General features: G+C 45.8%; 2 protein-coding genes across 36 annotated transcripts in view; one reads left to right on the top strand and one right to left on the bottom strand.

Annotated features, from left to right (window-relative positions):
• CELF2 (CUGBP Elav-like family member 2) overlaps window positions 1–23,893 on the bottom strand; it is a 524,880-nt gene that overhangs the window by 92,405 nt on the left and 408,582 nt on the right. For all 30 annotated transcript variants that reach the window (XM_081022933.1, XM_081022913.1, XM_081022915.1 and 27 more), the window contains one exon: window positions 5,687–5,735. In XM_081022933.1, coding sequence (XP_080879059.1) covers window positions 5,687–5,735 — 49 coding nt within the window. The remainder of the gene's footprint in view (window positions 1–5,686; window positions 5,736–23,893) is intronic.
• Window positions 1–23,893, top strand: part of LOC308486468 (uncharacterized protein) — a 132,965-nt gene that overhangs the window by 102,706 nt on the left and 6,366 nt on the right. For 3 of the 6 annotated variants that reach the window (XR_013991039.1, XR_013991040.1, XM_081023350.1), the window contains one exon: window positions 17,717–19,048. The exons of 2 other annotated variants lie outside the window; for them this stretch is intronic. Coding sequence is in view for 2 of the 4 variants with exons in the window: in XM_081023350.1 (XP_080879476.1) it covers window positions 17,717–17,734 (18 nt within the window). In the remaining 2 variants the exon portion in view is untranslated. Of the gene's footprint in view, window positions 1–11,641; window positions 12,316–17,716; window positions 19,049–23,893 lie in introns of those variants that run through there. One more of the 6 variants, XM_081023348.1, reaches the window with a different exon arrangement.

The following is a 23,893-nucleotide window of genomic DNA, read 5'->3' as shown; positions in this document are numbered from 1 at the left end:
ATTTAAAATTTCTCCCTTTCTTCCTCCCCCTCGTCCACCCGCTCGGAATATATTATTAAAACAAAAACAAAAAAACCCACAATACTTTGATTTATAGAAAAGCTGTTAACTCTTTCCATATGAGTAAAAGCGGCTTATACATCTGCACCCATGTTTACAAATAGATTTCAAGATCTGTTTAGGCCATCAGGCTACCGATGCTTCCTTTGACCTCCCAGCTTGAATGCAAGCATGTCTTGAGCTGCACCTGCGGAGAAACATGTTCTTTGGGGTCATCTGGTTTCATGGTGACATCAGGTGATGGACAGCTTCACCCACCTGCCAGGAGGGCCACTGGGGGTGGGGGAGCTCAGAATAAAGCATGCTGGCCAAACCCTGTTCCTTGTTCCCAAATTAGGAGTTCATCCTGAGAACAGAAGGAAGGAGGATGCAAGACAGCCCTGCCTTCTGCAGCTACAGCTTCAGGCTTTTGCACATGTGGAATAGTAATAGCAGTAGTGGTAGTAATAATAATAAAAATCATCATCATCTTTATACCCCGCCCATCTGACTGGGTTGCCCCAGCCACTCAAGGCAGCTTCCAACAAATATAAAAACATAAAAGGACCTCGGACGGTTAAGTCAAGTCAAAGGCGACTACAGGGTTGTGGCGCTCATCTCGCTTTCAGGCTGAGGGAGCCGGCGTTTGTCCCCAGACAGCTTTCCGGGTCATGTGGCCCGCATGACTAAATTGCTTCTGGGGCAATGGAACACCGTGACGGAAACCAGAGCGCACAGAAACACCGTTTACCTTCCCGCTGAAGCGGTACCTATTTATCTACTTTGCACTGCGGTGCTTTCGAACTGCTAGGTTGGCAGGAGCTGGGGACAGAGCAATGGGAGCCCAACCTGTCACGGGAATTCGAACCGCCAACCTTCCGATCGGCAAGCCCAAGAGGCTCAGTGGTTTAGACCACAGCGCCACCCGCGTCCAACAAATACAGAAACATAATAAAACATCAAAAGGCTTCCCTATACAGAGCTGCCTTCAGATGTCTTCCAAAGGTTATATACTCATCCCCTTGACATCTGAGGGGAGGGCGTTCCACAGGGCGGATGCCGCTACCAAGAAGGCCCTCTGCCTGCTTCCCCATAACTTCACTTCTCGCAGTGAGGGAACTGCCAGAAGGCCCTCGGAGCTGGGTCTCAATGCCCGGGTTGAACAATTGGGGGCGGGCCGGGGGAGACGCACCTTCAGGTATACAGGCCTGAGGCTGTTTAGGAAAGACTATCAACAGAGACATCACCTTGCCAACAAAGGCCCATATAGTTAAAGCTATAGTTTTCCCAGTAGTGATGTATGGAAGTGAGAGCTGGACCATAAAGAAGGCTGATTGCCAAAGAATGGATGCTTTTGAATTCTGGTGCTGGAGGAGGGGTCCCATGGACTGCAAGAAGATCAAATATCTACGTTCTGAAGGAAATCAGCCCTGAGTGCTCATTGGAAACACAGATCCTGAAGCTGAGGCTCCAAGACTTTGGCCACCTCATGAGAAGAGAAGACTCTCGGGAACCGGGTTCGCGTCTCCGCTCCTCCACATGCAGCTGCTGGGTGACCTTGGGCCAGTCACACTTCTTTAAAGTCTCTCAGCCCCATTCACCTCACAGAGTGTTTGTTGTGGGGGAGGAAGGGAAAGGAGAATGTTAGCCGCTTTGAGACTCCTGAAGGGGAGTGAAAGGCGGGATATCAAATCCAAACTCTTCTTCTTCTTCTCCTCCCTGGAAAAGACCCTGATGTTGGGAAAGATGGAGGGCACAAGGAGAAGGGGACGACAGAGGACGAGATGGTTGGATAGTGTTCTCGAAGCTACCAGCATGAGTTTGACCAAACTGCGGGAGGCAGTGGAAGACAGAAGCGCCTGGCGTGCTCTGGTCCATGGGGTCACGAAGAGTCGGACACGACTAAACAACAACAGTCAACAGCTACCAGGCATGATGGCTCTGTCTTTCTTCTACTATTGGAGGCAGTCTGCTGGCTTCCATCCCTTCTCCTCCCGTTGCACCTGCCCCAAATCTTTTCTGGAGGCGATTTCCCCAAATGTGGGAAACTCAACTGTGTAATTTATGGACCCTCAAGGAGAGGAAAAGGAAATTCTGTTGCCTACAAAAAAGCTTGTTGTGTAGGGAGATCTGGAGCATGGACTAGGGCTCATCATGTCAAGCTGCACTTTCAGATAGCACAAATGTGTGTTTGGGGGGTGGGGCTAGATTAATTGGCGGCTGTCATGCCTGGAGGAAGCCCGCCTCCAAGATCATTCCCCCTACCCACAGCTGGAGTTACCCCTGGAGCAACTTTACGAAATACTTGCCAATATTTCACCAATGCCAACGACAATAACAACAAGGCAGACAATTTACAATATTTGGCGGGTCAGCGAGACAGCGTTGCAAACACGCTAGCCGCAATATGGTTAAAAAACAGACATTTTTGCATTTTTGGTGCTGTCAAAACGGACAGCACAAAGACTTAATATTCTTCTGAACTTCACAGGATCCATGGAGAAATGAGAAAATGGGAAGCACCATAATTAACCCCCCTCCCCACAAAAAAAGAGAAAGAAAAAGAAAGAAAAGAACCCCTCTCTTAACTCTGCAGAGAGATTTAGGGCCCAGTCATCATTTACATTTGCAGGTATTTAAATCTCTAAGTGCATGGCTTCTGCCCTGATTACTAATTAATGAAGAGCAAAGTTGCCTGCTGGAAGGAAGCGGCTATGATTATTTCTGCCATGAGGGAAAAGCAAAGTTCTTGCAATCTAAGAAGGCAGGAGATTTCTTTGACATGCCTCTTAGCAAATTATAGGAATCAAGGGGCCAAGCAAGGCTAGATTAAAAACCAAACATGCCACGGCGGCCGTGCCGCTCCTTGCAGACGCCTGCTTGGGACAATTCAGACTCATTTAAGCTCGCTGCATGTTTTGCATGTCACAGAGATCCCTCCCAATCAATAGGGCTGCCTTTGACCTGATTTCTGTCCTGCCTTGTGCAACCTGGAGGGAGGAGAGCCAAGGCAAGGTGAATCTGTACAGTGGAGGCTGGTCTATGAGGAAAAAAATCTGGCATTGCCTCACCAACCTCAGTTCTTACAGGCAGCCAGGGCATGGCTCTGCCTGACATTGGCTCTGGCGCCATCTACTGTTGGTCTCCCTGCCTTCCGACCTTGTTGTTGTTTAGTCATTTAGTCGTGTCCGACTCTTCGTGACCCCATGGACCAGAGAACACCAAGCACTCCTATCTTCCACTGCCTCCCGCAGTTTGGTCAAACTCATGCTGGTAGCTTCAAGAACACTGTCCACCTATCTCGTCCTCTGTCGTCCCCTTCTCCTTGTGCCCTCCATCTTTCCCAACATCAGGGTCTTTTCCAGGGAGTCTTCTCTTCTCATGAGGTGGCCAAAGCATTGGCGCCTCAGCTTCAGGATCTGTCCTTCCAGTGAGCACTCAGGGCTGATTTCCTTCAGAATGGAGAGGTTTGATCTTCTTGCAGTCCATGTGACTCTCAAGAGTCTCCTCCAGCACCATAATTCAAAAGCATCCATTCTTCAGCGATCAGCCTTCCTTATGGTCCAGCTCTCACTTCCATACATCACTACTGGGAAAACCATAGCTTTAACTATACGGGCCTTTATCGGCAAGGTGATGTCTCTGCTTTTTAAGATGGCACCAGTCAACTTTGTCTCCATAGGAGTAAAACAGCAGAGAGCAGAATTCCTTTCTGGCTTAGACCAAAAAGGTGGGTTCAGACTTATGGCTATTACTGGCAAGAATACCTTCTGGCTGTTGCTTCCTAGGCAGTTGGGCAGTTCTTCATGGCTGATCTCCCTAGTGATTCCTCTAGCCTGGTGCCCTCCCTATGTTGTTGGACTACAACTCCCATCATCACCGACCAGTAACCTGGGGCTGATGGGAGCTTGAGTCCAACAGCACCTGGAGGGCACCAGTTTGGGGAACGTAGTTTTATTCATAGGCTGAGATTGGTTGCAAACCAAGCAATAGTTTATTGGGATGAGAGGTAAAAGAGTATTCTATCATGTAATTAAATGTAATATGGTGCTGGAGGAGACTCTTGAGAGTCCCATGGACTGCAAGAAGATCAAACCTATCCATTCTGAAGGAAATCAGCCCTGAATGCTCACTGGAAGGACAGATCGTGAAGCTGAGGCTCCAATACTTGGGCCACCTCATGAGAAGAGAAGACTCCATGGAAAAGACCCTGATGTTGGGAAAGATTGAGGGCACAAGGAGAAGGGGACAACAGAGGATGAGATGGTTAGACAGTGTTCTTGAAGCTACCAGCATGAGTTTGATCAGATTGTGGGAGGCAGTGGAAGACAGGAATGCCTGGCATGCTCTGCGGTCCATGGGGTCACAAAGAGTCAGACATGACTAAATGACTAAACAGCAACATCAAGTAGCCAGTACTGGAGTTTAGAAAGCCTATGAATTCTGGATTCTTTGCTCATAGGAAGAGCCACTTGGAACCACTTGAAGAGCCACCTCCAGTTATTTTAAAATATTACATATCACCCACAGGCACCAACTCTAAGGGGCCCTGGTCCCTTTAGCTCCCTCTTTAAAATATTTTTTGGGGGCAGCCACCCAATATTTTCTCCAAGTTTTGGGATACTTGAGAAATCATTTTATATTTTAATTTTAGCAGAATTGCACTTACCTTATTTATGAGGTGGCCAATTGTTTGCGATCAGGTGTACAATAATCTCCCAGGGGTCTGCAGCCTGCCCATCCCACACTTTATCAAAGCCTTGTGATCTCCTTAGCTGGGCTTCCCATAAATGTGGGCATCCAGGAAGGCTACCGAACGCAGACCACTGGAGGGATGATTTGTAGAATGAAAGGAAAGAAACTCACAAACATCCTTTGGCCACCTCGAAGGTAAGGTAAGTGCAACAACAGCAACAACATAAACCCCACATTCTACCCATGAGAATTTTTACAAAACTCCATCTCTTGCTAATTCCCAAATGCAGTGTCTCATTATTTGATGGGAAATGGTCAAAAGGAGATGGAGAAATTTTCTCAGGGAAGCGATTGACTAGAGGACAATTGCATCAACACTCATATTGCTATAGCATACGGGTCATCCTGGCGATTCCTTCCTTTGAATCTTTCCTTCTTCTTTGTGGAGGCAAATGGGAGTTCAAGAGAGGCCTGTGTTTTCTCTAGACCTGATACAGTGTCATGAATGGGACCACCAAGCGTGTAATGAGAACATAGCAAGAACGTAGTAAGAGTCCTCCTGGACCGGGCCAAAGGTCCATCTAGTCCAACATCCTCTTCTCGCAGTGACCAATCAGATGCCCATGGGAAGGTCTCAAGCAGGACCCGAGCCCAACAGTTCTTTCCCCACTTATGACTGCCAGCAGAGGCCAAAGGCAGCCATCATAGCTAGTAGCCATTGATAACCTTGTGCTCCATGAACTTGTCTAACCCTCTTTGAAAGCCATTCAAGTAGGAGAACATCACTACCACTTGTGGAAGTAAATCCTATAGTTTAGCAAACAACACAGCCTGTTCTTCCCAACCCCCAAGGAGGAGAAGGAGAAGGAGAAGGAGAAGGAGAAGGAGAAGGAGAAGGAGAAGGAGAAGGAGAAAGGGCAACATTTAAGTATGAAACAGGTTGACCACTTACCGTTGGATTTTTCACTATCTGCCGGTTTCATCTGAATGGGATGATGCATCTAGAAGCAACAGACAACAAAAAGAAAAAAGAAAGTAAAGCAGGTTGGAGTGCCACAAGTCAAACATGCTTAATTTCTCATTTGCTTTGGACGTGTTGTAGCCATTGGGGGGAGTTACGTGGGAGGCACGATCAATACTTAGTAGGGAGCAGTTGTAGCTCACTGGCAGAACACATCTCAACCGTGTCAGACAGTCCTCGATCCAAACCATGGCATCGCCTAAACATACTGGGTAGAACGGCTAGGAAAGAAGCCTGTGTGATACTCTAATCAGCTCGTGCCTGTCAGCATAAACATTATTTAGCTAGATAGGACAGAGATTCAATCCACAGTATATTATTTAACAGGCTAGCAATCCAAAAGGCATCAGTTCCAAGCACCGTCGGTTTTTCTGCTAAAAGGAAACATTAACAGATTGGTTTAACAGCTAGCAAGCTTTTAAAAAGCTCAAATTATCATGCCCACAAGACTCATCTTAACAGATCGGGTTTCAATACTCTGATTATTGTTATTATTACCCACTGAGGGTCAATACCAGGCTTATTTGCACAAGCAAATTGGCATGTTAGGAATGCAGATTGAGTGGTTCTGAACAGATTTCGGTATGTACCTAAGCGGCATTGTGATTCATTGTTTTATCGCCCATTCAATGATCCATTGACTACTTTGGTTCATATGTTTTGGAGCAGTCCCCAAATAGGCCCATTTTGTAAAGAAGGAAAATGTACAGTCATATTATCTTGGTTTTATAATCCAAGCTGTCCTATACATTTTTTAAAGCAAAGAACAACCACCCTAATTTTAGAAGAAACACCACCATCTTTACTCTTCTAAAGGGAAGTAAAGTTAGGGTTGCCATATTTCAAGAAGTCTTTTGTGTTTGGGGGGCTAAACTCACACTTGAAATAAATACACAGTTGGTGCCTGGGGTCAGCAGTGCAGTGCACTTGCTGAGGCCTGCACCCAACAGAGGACCCTCTGCGAACTCCTGCAGCCTCCTTGCCCTGCTCCTCTTCTACCTCCTCGGTGTTGCTGTATGCCTACTTCTCCCTTCTAAGCCTGGGAAGAGTGTTAGGATCAGGGAGCAGCAGCCGCAACACCAGCTCTCTTCCCCCCTTCTCTGGGCAGTAGTGCAGGTTGGGTTCAAAGAAAGAGCGACAGAAAGGAGAAGTGATGTTCATGCGAGGAGGGTGGTCACCTAAAACCTGGAGCAGTAGAAATTATTCGGTGGATCTGACAAGTGAAAGGACACACACAAAAAGGAAGGAAGCAATTATAATAGAAGAGGTTCTCCAAGTTCTGATATGGAAGCCATTCTTAAGGGATGATAGCCAGGAAGAACATAACAGTCCAGCATCCCATGCTCACGGTGGAGAAACAGGATGCTCAAGCAGGAAGCTCACAAATCGGACCAGAGTGCAACAGCACTCTCCTCACTTGCAGCTCCCATCAGAGAAGGACTTGCTTGGGTGTCAACCTGTGCCTGGAAGGATTTATGGAGCTGGTACTTTTCCCTTCTTTACTCTTTTTTGTTTATTTCTTTCTTTTAGATGGAGGAACATGAATTAGGGTGTGATTGGGAGAGGGATCGGGGTGGAGGAGGGGGTGCGTGTTGACATGCAACCAAGGAAATGGGGGCAATTGGCAGGTCCCCGGCTGGCTCCAGCCCACTGGCCGGTGTGCCGGGCGATCTCCAGTCCTTGGTGCAGCATCTGTGACCCGCACTTCAGATGCTGGGGCACGCTACTCAGCAGAGTAAACGCTATGCAACATAAGTGGCAGGAGATGGTTGTGTGAGCATATTTACAAGCAGTTTATTCAGCATACATCAGGACAAAAGGAAACATGTCCGATCCCCTTTGTGTCAAAAGCAAGACAGCATAAGCAAAAGCTATACACAAACGGAAGTTCCCAGCAAGCTGTGCTGGAGTGTAAACAGACATGTGACACACAACAGTCATGCCTGTTCCTTAAGGTGGAACGGAATATCCCAACAGTGCAGTGTGGGCGGTCTACCCTGGGTGTTTTCACTGGGGAGGGGGTGACATTTGGTGCGCTGCCTGCCCGCAACTCCCAAGTCTACTCCGAGCTGTCGGGGGGAGGGAGGAGCTGTGCTGCTTTGCCGGTGGCATTCCCCCCTTCCTCCTTTGTTTTGACAGCTGGGGGAAGTTTCAGAGCTGCAGGCGGACGGTGCGCTGAATGTCCGCCATCGGCGGCTTGCTCCACCCTGGCTGCACACGAGTGGCTATCCCACACCTGGGAGGGCACCCTTCGCCCCCTCCCCCCTTGGGAGTGCACCCGCCCTGGGCAGCACTGGCATATGCTCCGCTGCTGAGAGGGATGTTGGCTTGTGATAGGCTCCTCACTGGATTCAAATGGGCGTTCCAGGCACCCAGATGCCCAGGGTATTGTTGGCTACAACCAACACGTTTGAATGAAGTTAGCATTTAACAAAGTTTGGTGGTGTTTTGATAGCATAGCTGTCAACGTTTCCCTTTTCTTAAGGGAAATTCCCTTATTCTGAATAGGAATCCTCACAAGAAAAGGGAAAAGTTGACAGCTATGTTTGATAGTTAGCACCAATTGCAATCATCACCCTGATGAGGAATGGCAGGTCATTTCCGATACCAAAATGATAATTTACAGAAACTGACAAGGAACAAATGAAAGATGATTATGATAAACGGAGAAATGAACTTGACAACTTAGACAAGAAGAGATCTGGGAGGATAACAACAAATGTGGATAATTGCAACAAATGTGATTAAGAATGTAGAGGTTTACACTTTGAAAACAAGAAAGTGGTTGTCATTTTGTAAATTTAAAAGATGAGATGGGATCTTGCTGGAGTTGACCAAACTGAGGCAGGCATAGCTTACTGTTTCTACTGGCTAAGTGCATGAAGCAGGGTGTGTCCTCTAAAAAGTGACTACCCAGCCAATGTTCTGCCCCTCCTATTTATTGATAAACTCCTCAAATATTCTTGGAACCCCAAAGGCCAATTTGCAAAAGACAATCCAGCCAACAATATGGAGAAGTCTAACTTTAGCTTGGCCTTGAACCTATGTTTGGATGCACTTATAGTTGTAGGTAAATCTAAATGGGCTGATGAACTGAGTCAACATTTCTCAAAGAGTTTCATTTTTTCTTGCCCACTGAGAAAAAGAAGGTTGCTTTACAGAATTTCCTCCAGGTATTCTCCACCATTTTTTGTGTGTCAGTTGCCATTTTCTTCCCATAATGCCCTGGAACAGCACTAATTATGGGACACAGTGGAGGGAGCAATATGGTGGCCAGGTTGTCATTTGTGGCATCAGCAAAGGAAAAGAAAAGAAACCATATTGGGGAAAGATGGCCATTTTAGTCAATTCTATCAAGTCCCGTAGTCTGATTTCCACCCCTCCTCCCTCCCAGTCTATTTTTTCCTTTTGTGTTGTTTCTTTAAATTGTATGCCTGAGGGCAAGGACTGTCTTATTATCCATCTCTGTAAGCCTGTCTGGGAGCTGAAAAGCAAGGAAAAAATGCTTCAAATCAGTGAATAAGAAATAACGTGTCCTAAAATTTGCCTCCCCCCCCCCCATCTTCAGTAAGGCTCATGGACTGTCAGGTCTGATTTTCCTCCAAAGCCCTTGGTGTGGCTTAAACATGGTTCCTCCTAGGCGCTGCAGCAATGCGCCACAGGTGAGCTGCACAGGGGCACTGACATGGCTGCTGCCTGTACAACAGTATGCTTGAGTGCAGAAGGGCTGCCTGCGCATGAGGCAGCACATGGCGCACTGAAGGGAGTTTCTTTATGGCTCCCCCATCCCCCCATATTGCAACACCTAAATTGGCCCTCTTTTCCTTTACATAAGAGGATTCGTGTTACAAGCTCCCTTAACCTTTGCAATCACCAATTGATAAGTTAACTGCCTTTAACATTGGATTCAATAAAACATGCACCACTGAGAACCCAAAGTGGGTTTTTACAGAGTCACTGGTTCACATCTTATTATTAAACCCGCAGCTGACCTCCAGAGACTGCAACCATGACAGTACATATTCTGAGCGCTCTGCCAATAAAATATTTAAGAGCGCAAAGGAAGGGGGCGGGCAGGCGGAGAGAAGAGGTGGGTCAGAGGAATCCAAGAAAGGTGTGCAATGAATAAGAAAATTAACGGGACAGAGCGCAAGGAGGGGAAAGCCTTTGCTTTGCTTCTGCTCCACGCTGAGCAATGGGGAAATAAGCCAAGCATTTTATATCCTTCCTGTCTTACTGCAGGCTATAAAATAATAAAATAGTTCTCTGCTTTCAAAAAAGAAAGAAAGAGAAAAAGCGATTACAGATGATATATAACTGACTTCAGATTAGATACCTCCAACCTGAAGCATGTCACTGAGATATCATGCCTTATCAAAAAAGCAGTTATTGTAGTTCTACACCATAAAGCAATACACTTATGGTTATCTCTCCAGGTAAGTGGTTTTTGCAATATGTGACACTGGCGTGCTGAAAACAGGGAGGGGTGTGTGTGTGTGTGTGTCATCCCACCTGACCTAAGCTTGCCGATGAATTCTCCAAGAGTGCTTCCCTTGCAGGCAGCGCAGACCCTGTGAGAATAACCCCTAAATGTACTTTCTGGAATAAATAGCCTACTAGGGAAGCGGAAGCAAATGTGGCGCCCTCTGGGTATTGTAGATTACAATGGTTCCTGGCCTTTATGCATGCTGGCTGGCACTGATGGGAGCTGCTGTTAGGATTCTTGCTCCGTGCTTGCAGTCATGAGATTGTTGTCTATCACATGACGGTGTATGTTTTCATTCCACAGTGTGGGAAGTGACAGAGACAGGATATTTTGTACTACTGTGTTCCAGTATGTAGGACTATTGTCCTTTGTTTCTTTCTCTTTGCTGTCTGATGAGAAAGAGGAAGGAGCGAAGGCAGAATGCCCTGAGTGTATTATATGTAAATAAAGTAGATTAGCCAAAATGCTGTGCTACTGAGTTCTGTTATGCGAACCGCAAATACTTTGCAGGATCCCTAAGTGTGCTAATGCCTTTTGGTATCAGTCGCTGTGATGTTCAGGCTAGAGAAAGCTTTTGAAGCTCCTGAACAATCGACCAGGAGGGAGAGAACATGCAATATTTTATGTCATCATGTCCTGTATGGTGATATTGACGAGGAACCCAGGAAGAAATTAACTTGCCTTCTCTCATTGAGTTGATGTATCTGAAGTGTGTTATTAAGTGAAATATGCTACATTGCCAAATTTGCAGCAGTTCCACCTTGCGGCAGAAGGAACATATTGATGCTAAGGTAAAGGTAAAGGACCCCTGGATGGTTACGTCTAGTCAAAGGCGACTATGGGGTTGTGGCGCTCATCTCACTTTCAGGCTGAGGGAGCCAGTGTTTGTCCACAGACAGCTTTCTGGGTCATGTGGCCAGCATGACTAAACCGCTTCTGGTGCAACGGAACACCATGACAGAATCCAGAGAGCACGGAAAGAACGTTTACCTTCCCGCCTATTTATCTACTTGCACTGGTGTGCTTTCAAACTGCTAGGTAGGCAGGAGCTGAGACACAGCAATGGGAGCTGAGCCCATTGTGTGGATTCGAACCGCCAACCTTCTGATGGGCAAGCCCAAGAGGCTCAGTGGTTTAGACCACAGCGCCACCTGCATCCATTGATGCTAATGTTACGTGGACTGTAAAGATTTGTAGAAATTTTAACACCTGGCCCTTTGTGTTATGTGCCAACTGGCTTCTTTTAGATAATGAACAATTGTGGTTGGCTTTGATGTCTTGATCTCTTTAATCTGATTGCACTGGTTGCAGTCATTATCCATTCCGTGGTTTGTAGTTGTTGTAACAGTTGCATTTTTTTTGTAATAGTTGCATTTCCATTTTTCTTTGGTTGACACTAGGAATGCTCAGCATGGAGTTCCAAAAGAAGGAAATAGGCACAGAAAAAAGTTCTATTTTCTTACTGCCATTAGCTGAGCCTCTGGAGGGTTAAACAGATGAAGCAAGGCCCTATCAGATTATGTTCTAAACTTCTAAGATGCTTCTTTTTCTGCTTCCTAAGTAGAAGATTGATTTGTGGATGAGTCACCACATGGTGGCAGCATGTGGCTGGGTGGGCCTGGGGAAAGGCATTCAGGGGCTGGATTGAACCTATGGGCTGTAAGTTGCCGAACTTGGCTTTGAAGCTGAAAAGCACTCAACAGCTTTGCCTATGTATGAAGTTCATATAGCAATATCATGTGTTTGTTGATATGACAGAAAGCAAGTTGGGTGAGTAGTTTATTTCAGGCACAAACACACAAAGAAAAAAACTAACAACACGAAAATTAGATTAACCTGGTGGAATTCTATCTGGGAATTTGGCGTCTGTTCTAGTGATTAAGTCATCATTTCCATCAGATTGCTCTAATCAGCTGTCAAATAACATTCTGCAGCCCCATCTGTAACTTGGCATCTGAGATATTTAGTCTTCGGTATGCAAAACAAACACCACACACAGAAGTCTGCGGACTGGCATTGATCAGAGCCATTAGGTTTGAGTATATTCTGTGTTTCCACAAGGTGCAGTGGTGAGGACTAATTTTTGCCTCTTGTCCCCCACCCCACTTTTTTTTTTTTTAAAGCAAGCTTTAGGAAATAAATAATAATAATAATAATAATAATAATAATAATAATAAATTACATATACTCTGCCAATCGGGCTGGGTTTCCCCATCTACTCTGGGGGGCTTCCAACAAGAGATAAAAATACATTAAAACATCAATCATTAAAAACTTCCCTGCCTTCAGATGTCTTCTAAACATCAGATAGTTGTTTATCTCTTTGACATCAGGTGGGAGGGTGTTCCACAGGGCGGGTGCCACTACCAAAGAAGGCCCTCTGCCTGGTTCCCTGTAACCTCACTTCTCACAGTAAGGGAACCACCAGAAGGCCCTTGGAGCTTCTGTGTCTGGGCTGAGCAATGGGGGTGGAGACGCTCCTTCAGGTATACAAGGCTGAGGCCATTTAGAGCAGGCATAGGCAAACTCGGCCCTCCAGCTGTTTTAGGACTACAACTCCCATGATACCTAGCTAACAGGACCAGTGGTCAGGGATGATGGGAATTGTAGTCCCAAAACATCTGGAGGGCCGAGTTTGCCTATGCCTGGTTTGGGGCTTTAACAGTCAACACCAACGCTTTGAATTGTGCTTGGAAATGTATTGGGATAACAATGTGCCAACCTCAGATTTGTGAGTTTAAATCGGATGCTGCCCATGGGGGCTTTTTTAAATAAAAAAATTGGGAAACAGCTGACCTTTCTTTATCAAGCGTACTGCTAACAAATGCCGTGGTGGCTGTAATCTCTCAAACCAAGGAAGAAGGAAGACCTAGCATCCTGTTCTTACAGTGGCTAACCAGCTGCTCCAATGGGAAGCCTGTATAGTGGTACCTTGGTTCTCAAACACCTTGGTATTCATACAATTTGGAACCCAAACACTGCAAACCCTGAAGTAAGTGTTCCGGTTTGCAAACTCTTTTCGGAAGCCGAATGTGCTCCGTTTTGAGTGCCACACTTCCGTTTTGAGTGTTACAGTAACCCTGACCCTGACCCTAACCCTAGTGTTTTTACTATTTATTTTGTGTTTTTGTTTTTGATACGCCTTTTTGTTTTGTTTTTGTGACTGTGTGGAACCCAGTTCAGCTACTGATTGATTGATGGTGTGACTGCGGTACATTGTTTATTGCTTTCGTTTGATGGATCAATGGTCTCGTTAGATAGTAAAGTTCATGGTAAATTGCTGCTTTAGGGGTGTTTTTAAAAGTCTGGAATGGATTAACGCATTTTGCATTACTTTCTATGGGAAAGCACGCCTTGGTTTTGGAACGCTTTGGTTTTGGAACAGACTTCCAGACTTCTGGAAGTCTGTTCCAAAACCAAAGCGTTCCAAAACCAAGGATTAAGTTTGAGAACCAAGCCCTCTTCCCCTAGCTTGAGATTCCCAGCCACTAGCATTCTGAGGAGAAAGGATCACAAACTGCTTTGCTATGGACACCGAACTCAAAATGCTACGGTTTGCTTAGCATCATCCGCTCCGCCAGGTGGATGGCTCAGTCTTTGGAGATTATTAAGTACCAGCCCCCCTGCCACAATAGAGAAGAGCATCATTATTTTCTAGCCAGAACAAGCTTACAGCACAATTGAACAAGGTGCTTCTTTTAGATTTAAAGGGGGGGGGGGGAGAGAATGAAAAAACTGAAAAAACTGCTGAAATGCAATGTGTTTGGAAACGTTCCAAGTCTGCCATTTGCTGCACTCTGTATTTCCATTTGGTTCTAATTTGAATTAAATTGAACATTAATTCGGCTGACTAAAAAAAAACACACCAAAAAACAACAACAACAAAAACCCAACAACGAAAACCCCACATTGGCAGCATAGCAATGATGCAGTTTCAAATAAAGCTGCTATCCAATTCAAGCGCACATTTTCTGGTAAACATCATCCGTTGCTCCTCATCTATTTGCTGATATTACTCGTTTGATAAACATCCCCACGGTCTCATTAACCATCTTGTTATGCTTTTTAAAAGAACTTTCCTTTTTTTAAAAAAAAAACCAACAACCACCAAGTACATACAGTGGTACCTCGGGTTAAGTACTTAATTCGTTCCGGAGGTCCGTTCTTAACCTGAAACTGTTCTTAACCTGAAGCACCAAATTAGCTAATGGGGCCTCCTGCTGCCGCTGCACCGCCAGAGCACAATTTCTGTTCTCATCCTGAAGCAAAATTCGTAACCTGAGGTACTATTTCTGGGTTAGCGGAGTCTGTAACCTGAAGCGTATGTAACCCGAGGTACCACTGTATTAGATCTAATGTCCGTCTGCAGCATTCGAAATGGGGTCAGGCCCAGAATTGACCCATCAGTGTTCACAAGGCACCTTTGGAAAGATTTCATAATTTGGAAGACCAAACACCCAGAGCACAATGTCCTAAAAAGTTGCATGTTGTTGAAATTCTGTAGCAAGGAATCTAAATTCTGTAGCTAGAATTTACATATGAAGTTCACATAAATTAGAAAAGCTTCTACAATTTCTATAATTTTACTGTTCTATAATCGTGCAGGGAAATCAATCCCTGGTGACTGAAACTCTTATTCAGCACCGCTTGTGGGGCTTCTGCAATTTCCTCAAGCAATTTCATGCATGCTTCCTACACCATAGGGTCTAGAACCCAGATTTTCCACTTGAAACAAAGGAAAACGTAAAGTTACATGAACTATACTAGCAGGGTCACTGCAAGAGGCCTGCTCTCTGCTGCATTTCAGCATTACTGTGATTATAGCATACCCCGCAAGGGTCCCAGAAAAAAACCGGGGCACCCCATTTTCTCATGTGAGTGCACAATGGCCATTTTGAGTGCCACGATCTCATGCGATTTCTCACAAAAATCTCGACCTGAAAAAAATGCTTCCCTTCTAAAACACGATTTTTTGGGGGGCTGCGATCAGGCACGATGTCCCAAAAGATGTGGTTTGGGGCACCATGCAAGCACAGCCCTGATAAAAGCACAGTTTTTGGGCTCCGTGATCTTGCGCAGGTCACACGACTTGCGTGGGAGCATGGGTGGGAAGACACAGGTCTCAATTTGAAGGCTCAAGATGTTGGAGGGTATTATGCATAGCCATAGCATACGACTGCAGATAATTGTACAGCAGGGTTCAGGTGACATACGGGGTGTGTTGGAGAGATCAGTTTCCACCTGCTCAGGTTGAGCTGGTTCCACTGGCTTGGCCTGCTATGGAATTTACAAGAGGTAGTGATGGCCCGCAATCAGTGCCGGATTTATGTATAAACTAAACAAGCTATGGCTTAGGGCCCCACTCTCTTGGGGGCCCCAAAAAAATTTAAAGGGGAAAAACCTGGATGTACATTTCCAAAATATAAGATAAAAAACAAATAAAATAAAACCTACATACAGTAACAGTGTTTTGTGTTGTGTAGGCTCCTAGGATGTAAGTAATGGGCTCTGCCTGCTGGCCTGCTCCCTAAAATATCACCGGTTTGCTCATTTCTATATATAGGGTGCCTACATTCTGCATGGACTGGTTGCATGGGGACAGGTGCAAATGGCTTGAGATACCTATTAGGGCCACAAATTACCATATAGCATATATTCAACACAAAAAACAGGGACAATTTGTTGTTGACAAAGGACAGCTGGACATATCAAGGGCCCCATTACCTTCAGTAGCTTAGGGCCTCATCAAACCTAAATCCGGCCCTGCCCCCAGTGACCAGACAAATTCATGGAGGATAAGGCTATCTGGCTACTAGCCACGATGGCTATGATCTACCTTCTCTGTCAGAAGGCAGTGTGGCTCTGAATGCTGGTTGCTAGAAACCACAAGAGGATTGCTTTTGTACTTATGGTCTGCTTGTAAGCTTCCCAAAGGCATCTGGTTGGCTGCTGCGAGAACAGGATGCTGGACTCAATGGTCAGGATGAAACGGGATCCATGGGGGCTCTTCTTATGTTTGGCTTTTTAGTCTGAGTAACTTGTTGCTCAGCTGATGTTTCTGTCCACTTCCTTCACTACTTCCTGCTAGCCCTTGCAGAAATCCGAGAAGCTCAGGTAGAAGAACCCTGTACCCCATAAACACCACAGTCTGCTGCTTTTCTTCACTTGCATGGAATCATGGTTTCAACCAGGCTTTCTCAACCTTGGCCTTCCAGATGTTTTGAGACTACCATTCCCATCATCCCTGACCACTGGTCCTGCTAGCTAGGGATCATGAGCTGTAGGCCAAAAACATCTGGAGGGCTAGAGATTGAGGATGCCTGGATTAAACATACCAGTAGTTCTGAGGATAACCTGCAGCCTTTTGCAAATCACAGAAGGAAAGAGCTGGGAGGAAGCCCCTGAAATGTAACACTGCACCATCCAGTCGGCCTGAGCGATACAGTCCACGTACCTCTCTACTGTACCTTTAACAGCATGTCACCAGGCAGAGGAGATCCACCTATCCCAGCTGACAGGTGGATCTCTAAAGACTGCCTTACAGTCAGACATATGCCAGAATGGTAGCTCATTTAGGGTTGTCAATGTCCAACACCTCAGGCCTATTTTCACTGGGAAGAGATCAGCGGGGAGTTTTTGCAACTGCCTTCTGCTCATTAGGTAACAAGCTGTGGAGAACGTTAACAGCAAGCGAGGGTCTGCTAAATCTTGATCAGGCCTTTTGCCTGCCAGAGGGCTCCAGGTTCACAACTGACGGTAAACACGGTGACCTGCATCACCACTTGGTATAGGGAACGGGTGTCTGAACACACCACTGCTTCTCAGCAGACCAGGTAATTGACCCCATGGGCCCTGGTTAAGCAAGTAACATGCAACCATGGCAGCTCCTCTTGCAAAGAAGTGTTGCAATTCGAAATCAGCCGCACCAATTGCCAGCTGCTTTGCTTTTGTGGGCTGCTTTTTAACAACAACCATTTCTTTAAGCGCATGAATGAACTTTTGGCTTCATCCTGACCGCGAGCAGGAGCCAGCAGGACTCAGCCACACACCAGCAAATTCAGGCTGGGCAACTACAACTGGCTTGCACAAAGAACCCGTTTCCCAAAATATAGGGTTTTTCCATAAGGAAAGCGATGGGCAAGTGCACCGGATAGGGTGGGATAACATGCGCTTGATACAGTGCCACCTTACCTGTTTGCATTATTATTATTATTATTATTATTATTATTTATTATTATTTATACCCCAACCATCTGGCTGGGTTTCCCCAGCCACTCTGGGCGGCTTCCAACAAAATATTAAAATACAGTAATGCATCAAACAGGGCTGCCTTCAGATGTCTTCTAAAAGTCTGGCAGTTGTTGTTCTCTTCAACATCTGGTGGGAGGGCATTCTACAGGGCAGGCGCCACTATCGAGAAGGCCCTCTGCCTGGTTCCCTGTAACTTTTCCCATCTGCCTTGCCCCACCCTCCAGCCCTGGGAGCCATCATAAGAGAGCTGTTTCCAGAGGAAGAACGGAGGAGTAAGAGACTCTGTTTGCCATCGGGGGAGCTTGAGTTCACCTCCAGTCCAAGGAACCTCCAGAAGGAATTTGCTGCCACGGGCATGAGGTATATGTGTCTTTTCATAAACTGAATAGAAGGGGAGATTATGTGTATGAATTCGGCAGTGCTTAGCTTATTTTTCGGCTGCTATTTTGTTAATATTGTTAATATCGTTTTATAGATCATGAATGCTGTAGCACTTTGTGAATCCTATAATGACTTCTGCTTTAATTGTGATGTTTAGCTTATTTTTCCTAGCTACTGCTTTGTTAACAGTGCTTTATAGATTGCAGTTGTTTCACTGACGGTTTGTTAATTGTTCAATATGATTTATGCTGTATTTGTGACATTGTATTATATTTGTTCATGTTTGTGTTATTTATTGTTTCTAAGCTGCTCTGGGATTCATTTGAATGAAAAGCAGCATAGAAATATAATAAATCAAATCTTGGGCAACCAAGATGGAAACCAGACCAGTTGAGGGAGCTGAGTATGTTTAGCTTATGAAAGAGGAGACCAAGAGGAGATATGATAGCCATCTTCAACTGTCTAAAGAGCTGTCACATGGATGATGGAGCAAGCTTGTTTTCTTTTGTTCTAGAGCAGTGGTTCTCAACCTGTGGGTCCCCAGATGTTGCTGGACTACAACTCCCATCATCCCTGAGCTCTGGCCTTGCTAGCTAGGGGTGCTGGGAATTGTAGTTCAACAAGATCTGGGGACCCACAGGTTGAGAAAGGCTGTTCTAGAGGGTAGGGTTCAAATTACAAGGAAGTAGATTCCAAAAGCAGAGACATCACCTTGCCAACAAAGGTCCGTATAGTAAAAGCTATGGTTTTCCCAGTACTGATGTATGGAAGTGAGAGCTGGACCATAAAGAAGGCGGATCACCGAAGAATTGATGCTTTTGAATTATGGTGCTGGAGGAGACTCTTGAGAGTCCCATGGACTGCAAGATGATCAAACCTATCCATTCTGAAGGAAACCAGCCCTGAGTGCTCACTGGAAGGACAGATCCTGAAGCTGAGGCTCCAATACTTTGGCCACCTCATGAGAAGAGAAGACTCCCTGGAAAAGACCCTGATGTTGGGAAAGATGGAGGGCACAAGGAGAAGGGGATGACAGAGGACGAGATGGTTGGACAGTGTTCTCGAAGCTACGAACCTGAGTTTGACCAAACTGCGGGAGGCAGTGGAAGACAGGAGTGCCTGGCGTGCTCTGGTCCAGGGGGTCACAAAGAGTCGGATACGACTAAACAACAACAACAACAGATTCCAACTGAGCATCAGGAAGAACTTTCTGGCAGTAAGAGCTGTTTGACAGCGGGATGGACTCCCTCAGAAGGTGGTGGGCTCTCCTTCCAGGAAGTTTTTAAGCAGAGGTTGGGTGGCCATCTGTCATGGATGTTTTAGCTGAGATTCTTGCATTGCAGGGAGTTAACAGGCAGATGAACTGACCCATTGCACTTGGGACTAGATGACCCTCCAACGCTACGATTTTATGATTCTATGAAATCAACTCAAACAAATCAGGATGAATGCTAAGTAATCCAGTCCCTTTGGAAGGACCCTCTGTGGCGCTTGCTCATTGCCAATACTTCTGCTTTCTCTACAAGTGAAACAGCCATTCTTTCTTTTCTAATAAACGCCCTGACTTTGAGAAATGACAACCTCATTTAATGATTTACACTGCTCTATTAAGCAAACACATTTGAGGCATTTAATCTTCTCTTTGCTTCCTACCCAAACAGTTTTGGCTCTGGGGCACAAGGGAGGTCAGGTACAACAGAGGTATGGAAAGGAGTGGGGGGGGGGGGGTTGATACTGTGATGGAAAATTCCCCCACTTCACATTCATGTGTAAACACCCATGATTAAGTATCACTTCTTCAAACAAATGAGCCTTTACAAAAATTCATTTAAACCTAAAATAGATATTCACTTGGATTCGACAGTCGCACTGGAGATATTGCCCCCAGGCGACTTCATATTATCCATGCAAAATGCAAACCCTTTAAAAAAACAGGGGAGGTAAATGCAAGTAAGTTAAGCTCAGAAGAAACTGGATCATGTCATCTGCTGCAGCAACAACTTTTGACAATATATTCCACTGGCTGTTTTGGCACTTCTTTTGTGGTTTTCTGGTGTGCCATGGCCAGAAATAGCTTGTTGGTCCATTATAGTGAATGGGGTCGTCTATTATAGTGAACGGGGAACTGCCTCACCAATCTCAACCTGCCCTCAGCCAACTCTTGCCTGCCTGCTTGTGCTGCCTGCGCTGAGGTCCAGCGCCGAGGGCCTTCTTGTGGTTCCCTCAGTGCGAGAAGCCAAGTTACAGGGAACCAGGCAGAGGGCCTTCTCGGTAGTGGTGCCCGCCCTGTGGAACGCCCTCCCATCAGATGTCAAAGAGAGAAACAACTACCTGACATTTAGAAAACATCTGAAGGCAGCCCTGTTCAGGGAAGTTTTTAATGTGTGACATTTTGATGTATTTTTAATCTTTGTTGGAAGCCGTCCAGAGTGGCTGGGGAAACCCAGCCAGATGGGCGGGGTACAAATAATAAATGATGATGATGATTCTGACCTAGCCCTGGAGGTGGTTCTGGCTGTCAGCTTCTTGCCCCTTAGTCTCTGTTTTGCCCCTGTTGAACTAGCAGGGAAGAGGATGGGGACAAAGCTAGCTCTGGCTCCACTAGCTGTAGGTCTTATCTTCCACTCATCATCCTCATCATCATCCACCCATTCATTCATTACTTATACCCGGGTTGCCCCAGCCACTCTGGGTGGCTTTCAACAGAATATAAAAACACAGTGAGACAACACCAAAAACTTCCCGATACAGGGCTACCTTCAGATGTCTTCTTAAAAGTCATTTTAAGTCACTTATCTGCTTGACATCTGATGGGAGGGCATTCCACAGGGCGGGTGCCACTACCGGGAAGGCCCCCTGCCTGGTTCCCTTCTTGCGGTGAGGGAACCGCCAGAAGGCCTTCAAAGCTGGACTTCAGTGTTTGGGCTATACGATGAGGATGGGGATGCTTCTTCAGGTATACAGGATTAAAGCTGTTTAGGCCTTTAAAGGTCAGCACCAACACTTTGAATGGATACCAGGTACCACTGTTGATTATGTTGCATATACTTGGGACACCTTCTACTCCACTGCCTTCTCTCCTTATTTTGGGGGCCAGGATGCAAACATTGTGTGTGTTTGAAGCATTGCTGCAAGTGTGCCATGGGGAAGCTGGCACATCTTTCATCTGATCTATATCCCAGTCCGCTTCTAAAGCCCTAAGAAGCTGACAACACATATGTAAAACTTTTTTTAAACAAATAACTTAAGAAATCTAGTGTCACCCAAATTTTCTTGTAGTGCCCTATGAATTAAGAAGAGCCTTGCTGCCTCTGTCCAAAAGCCTGTCAAACTAAGCTTTTTAAACAAAACATTTTCCTCTGCATGATCAAGTAGCTCTGTGTAACTCCCAAACTTGATCTCTTTCCCACCAATATCAAACCCTCCAAGTGTCCCTATTTTCCAGGGCCATCCCTGATTTAGAGAAGCCGTCCCAGTTTCTAATTTGATCCTGGAATGTTCTGCTTTTCCTTAGGATGTCCCTATTTTCATTGGAGAAATTTTGGAGGGTATGAATTCATCCAACCCCTGAGCCGTCTGAAGGCAATCCTGTATAGGAAAGTCTTTTTTAATGTTTAATGGGACGCGGGTAGCGCTGTGGGTTAAACCACAGAGCCTAGGACTTGCTGATCAGAAGGTTGGCGGTTCGAATCCCCGCGACGGGGTGAGATCCCGTTGCTCGGTCCCTGCTCCTGCCAACCTAGCAGTTTGAAAGCACGTCAAAGTGCAAGTAGATAAATAGGTACCGCTCCAGCGGGAAGGTAAATGGTGTTTCCGTGCGCTGCTCTGGTTCGCCAGAAGCGGCTTAGACATGCTGGCCGCATGACCTGGAAGCTGTACGCCGGTTCCCTCGGCCAATAAAGTGAGATGAGCACCGCAACCCCAGAGTCGGTCACGACTGGACTTAACAGTCAGGGGTCCTTTTACCTTTACTTTACTAATGTTTTATTATGTTTTTATATATGTTGGAAGCTGCTTCGACTGGGGCAAACCAAAAAGATGTGTGGGGTGTAAATAGTAAAATTATCTTTATGGAATGGGATCTCCCTATTTTCATCTGAGAAATGTTGGAGGGCATGCAATATACACTCACCCAATAAATACACTTTATATACATTTTATTTTTCTTAAAAATAGGAATGGTGTCATTATACCTCAAGGCCATAGAATAACTCATACGTAAGACAGGAACTGAGTTCTGGTCTGTTTGTCCTTGCCCTATGCCTTTTCCAAATCAAGAACTCTCTAGCTAGATTATCTTGTAGTGCTTTTTTGTTTGTTTGACATTTCTTCATCTTTTCAATAGATTTTTTTCTGCTTCATGCACTCTCCTCACAATCAAGGTCACCTTGGACCACTGAGTCACTTAGTTCATTCATTGTGAATAAGGTGCCATGCTAACAACAACATTGTAGGTTTTCTGCCCCAGTTATAAAATTGCAATTTATCTGCTCTTTCTATATAATAGCAAAAGGCATCAAAGATATTTAAGGAGCATAATCAAGCTTAGCCTGTAATAAGAAAAAAAAAAATACCCAACTTGTCACATCCTCTGAAATGTTTCAAGTGTGAAGTCGAGGCTGTGAACTATGGAGATTTTCAAGTTCCTGAGGCCTACGCCCATTCCATTTGGATAATTAACAGAAGTGTTACACCTTTAAATCACAGACCCTCCAAGTGTCCCTATTTTCCAGGGACATCCCTGATTTAGAAAAGCCGTCCCAGTTTCTCAGAATGTCCCGCTTTTCCTTAGGATGTCCCCATTTTCAATGGAGAAATGTTGGAGGGTATGGAGTTATCTGACCCCTGACCTGTCTGATGGCGATCCTGTATAGGGAAGTTTTTTTTTAAAAAAACGTTCAATGCTTTATTATATTTTTATACACATTGGAAGCTGCCCAGAGTGCTGGGGCAGCCCAGTAAGATGTGTGGGTTTTAAATAGCAAAATTATCATTGTGGAATGGGACTCCCTATTTTCACTGGAGAAATGTTGGAGGATATGAAATCAATGGAGTTTATAAACTCTGTGTTGCATTGTGCTTGTGGCAGTGACAGACGGATCTGACACTGATCGCTGAGCTGGCACAGAGTATTCTGTGACAACACGTGGAACAAAGCACCCAGCTACAAAAGATGCACAGTCCAGATTCTGTTGGAAGGGGTAGTTGTCAGTTTGGCTGAGATGAAAACTTCACAGAGCTCCAATGGGAGAATGAGTTGAGAGGGGCAGATTAATAACTCACTCAGTGCTGAATTCTATCTCAACGCAACCTAGCTTCCTCCCCTTTTCCCTTTTCATTCTGGGATGGCATTGAGGATATGAAGATGTAAAACCACAGAACTGGGAGGGACCCCGAGGGTCATCTAGTTCAATCCCCTGCAATGCAGGAATCCTGTCCACAGTCATCCCTGGGTGGGCTCGAACCACCAACCTTCCGGTTAACAGACAGACCCACTGTGCTATTGCGCCACATGAAGCTGCCTGGGTGCTGAGTCAGATCATTTGTACACTGGTACCTTGGTTTACGGGACGCGGGTGGCGCTGTGGGTTAAACCACAGAGCCTAGGACTTGTCGATCAGAAGGTCGGCAGTTCGAATCCCCGCGATGGGGTGAGCTCCTGTTGCTCGGTCCCTGCTCCTGCCAACCTAGCAGTTCGAAAGCACCTCAAAGTGCAAGTAGATAAATAGGTACCGCTCCGGCGGGAAGGTAAACGACGTTTCCGGCGCTGCTCTGGTTCGCCAGAAGCGGCTTAGTCATGCTGGCCACATGACCCAGAAGCTGTACGCCGGCTCCCTCGGCCAATAAAGCGAGATGAGCGCCACAACCCCAGAGTCAGCCACAACTGGACCTAATGGTCAGGGGTCCCTTTACCTTTACCTTGGTTTACAACCACAATCCGTTCTGGAGGTCCGGTTGTAAAACAAAACAGGTTGTAACCCAAGGCGCGCTTTCAGCAATGGGGCCTCCCCCCCAAAAAA

This window comes from Podarcis pityusensis (assembly GCF_964106645.2).
Source record: "Podarcis pityusensis genome assembly, chromosome: 10".
Classification (NCBI taxonomy): domain Eukaryota; kingdom Metazoa; phylum Chordata; class Lepidosauria; order Squamata; family Lacertidae; genus Podarcis; species Podarcis pityusensis.
This window is presented reverse-complemented; position numbering and strand designations above follow the sequence as displayed.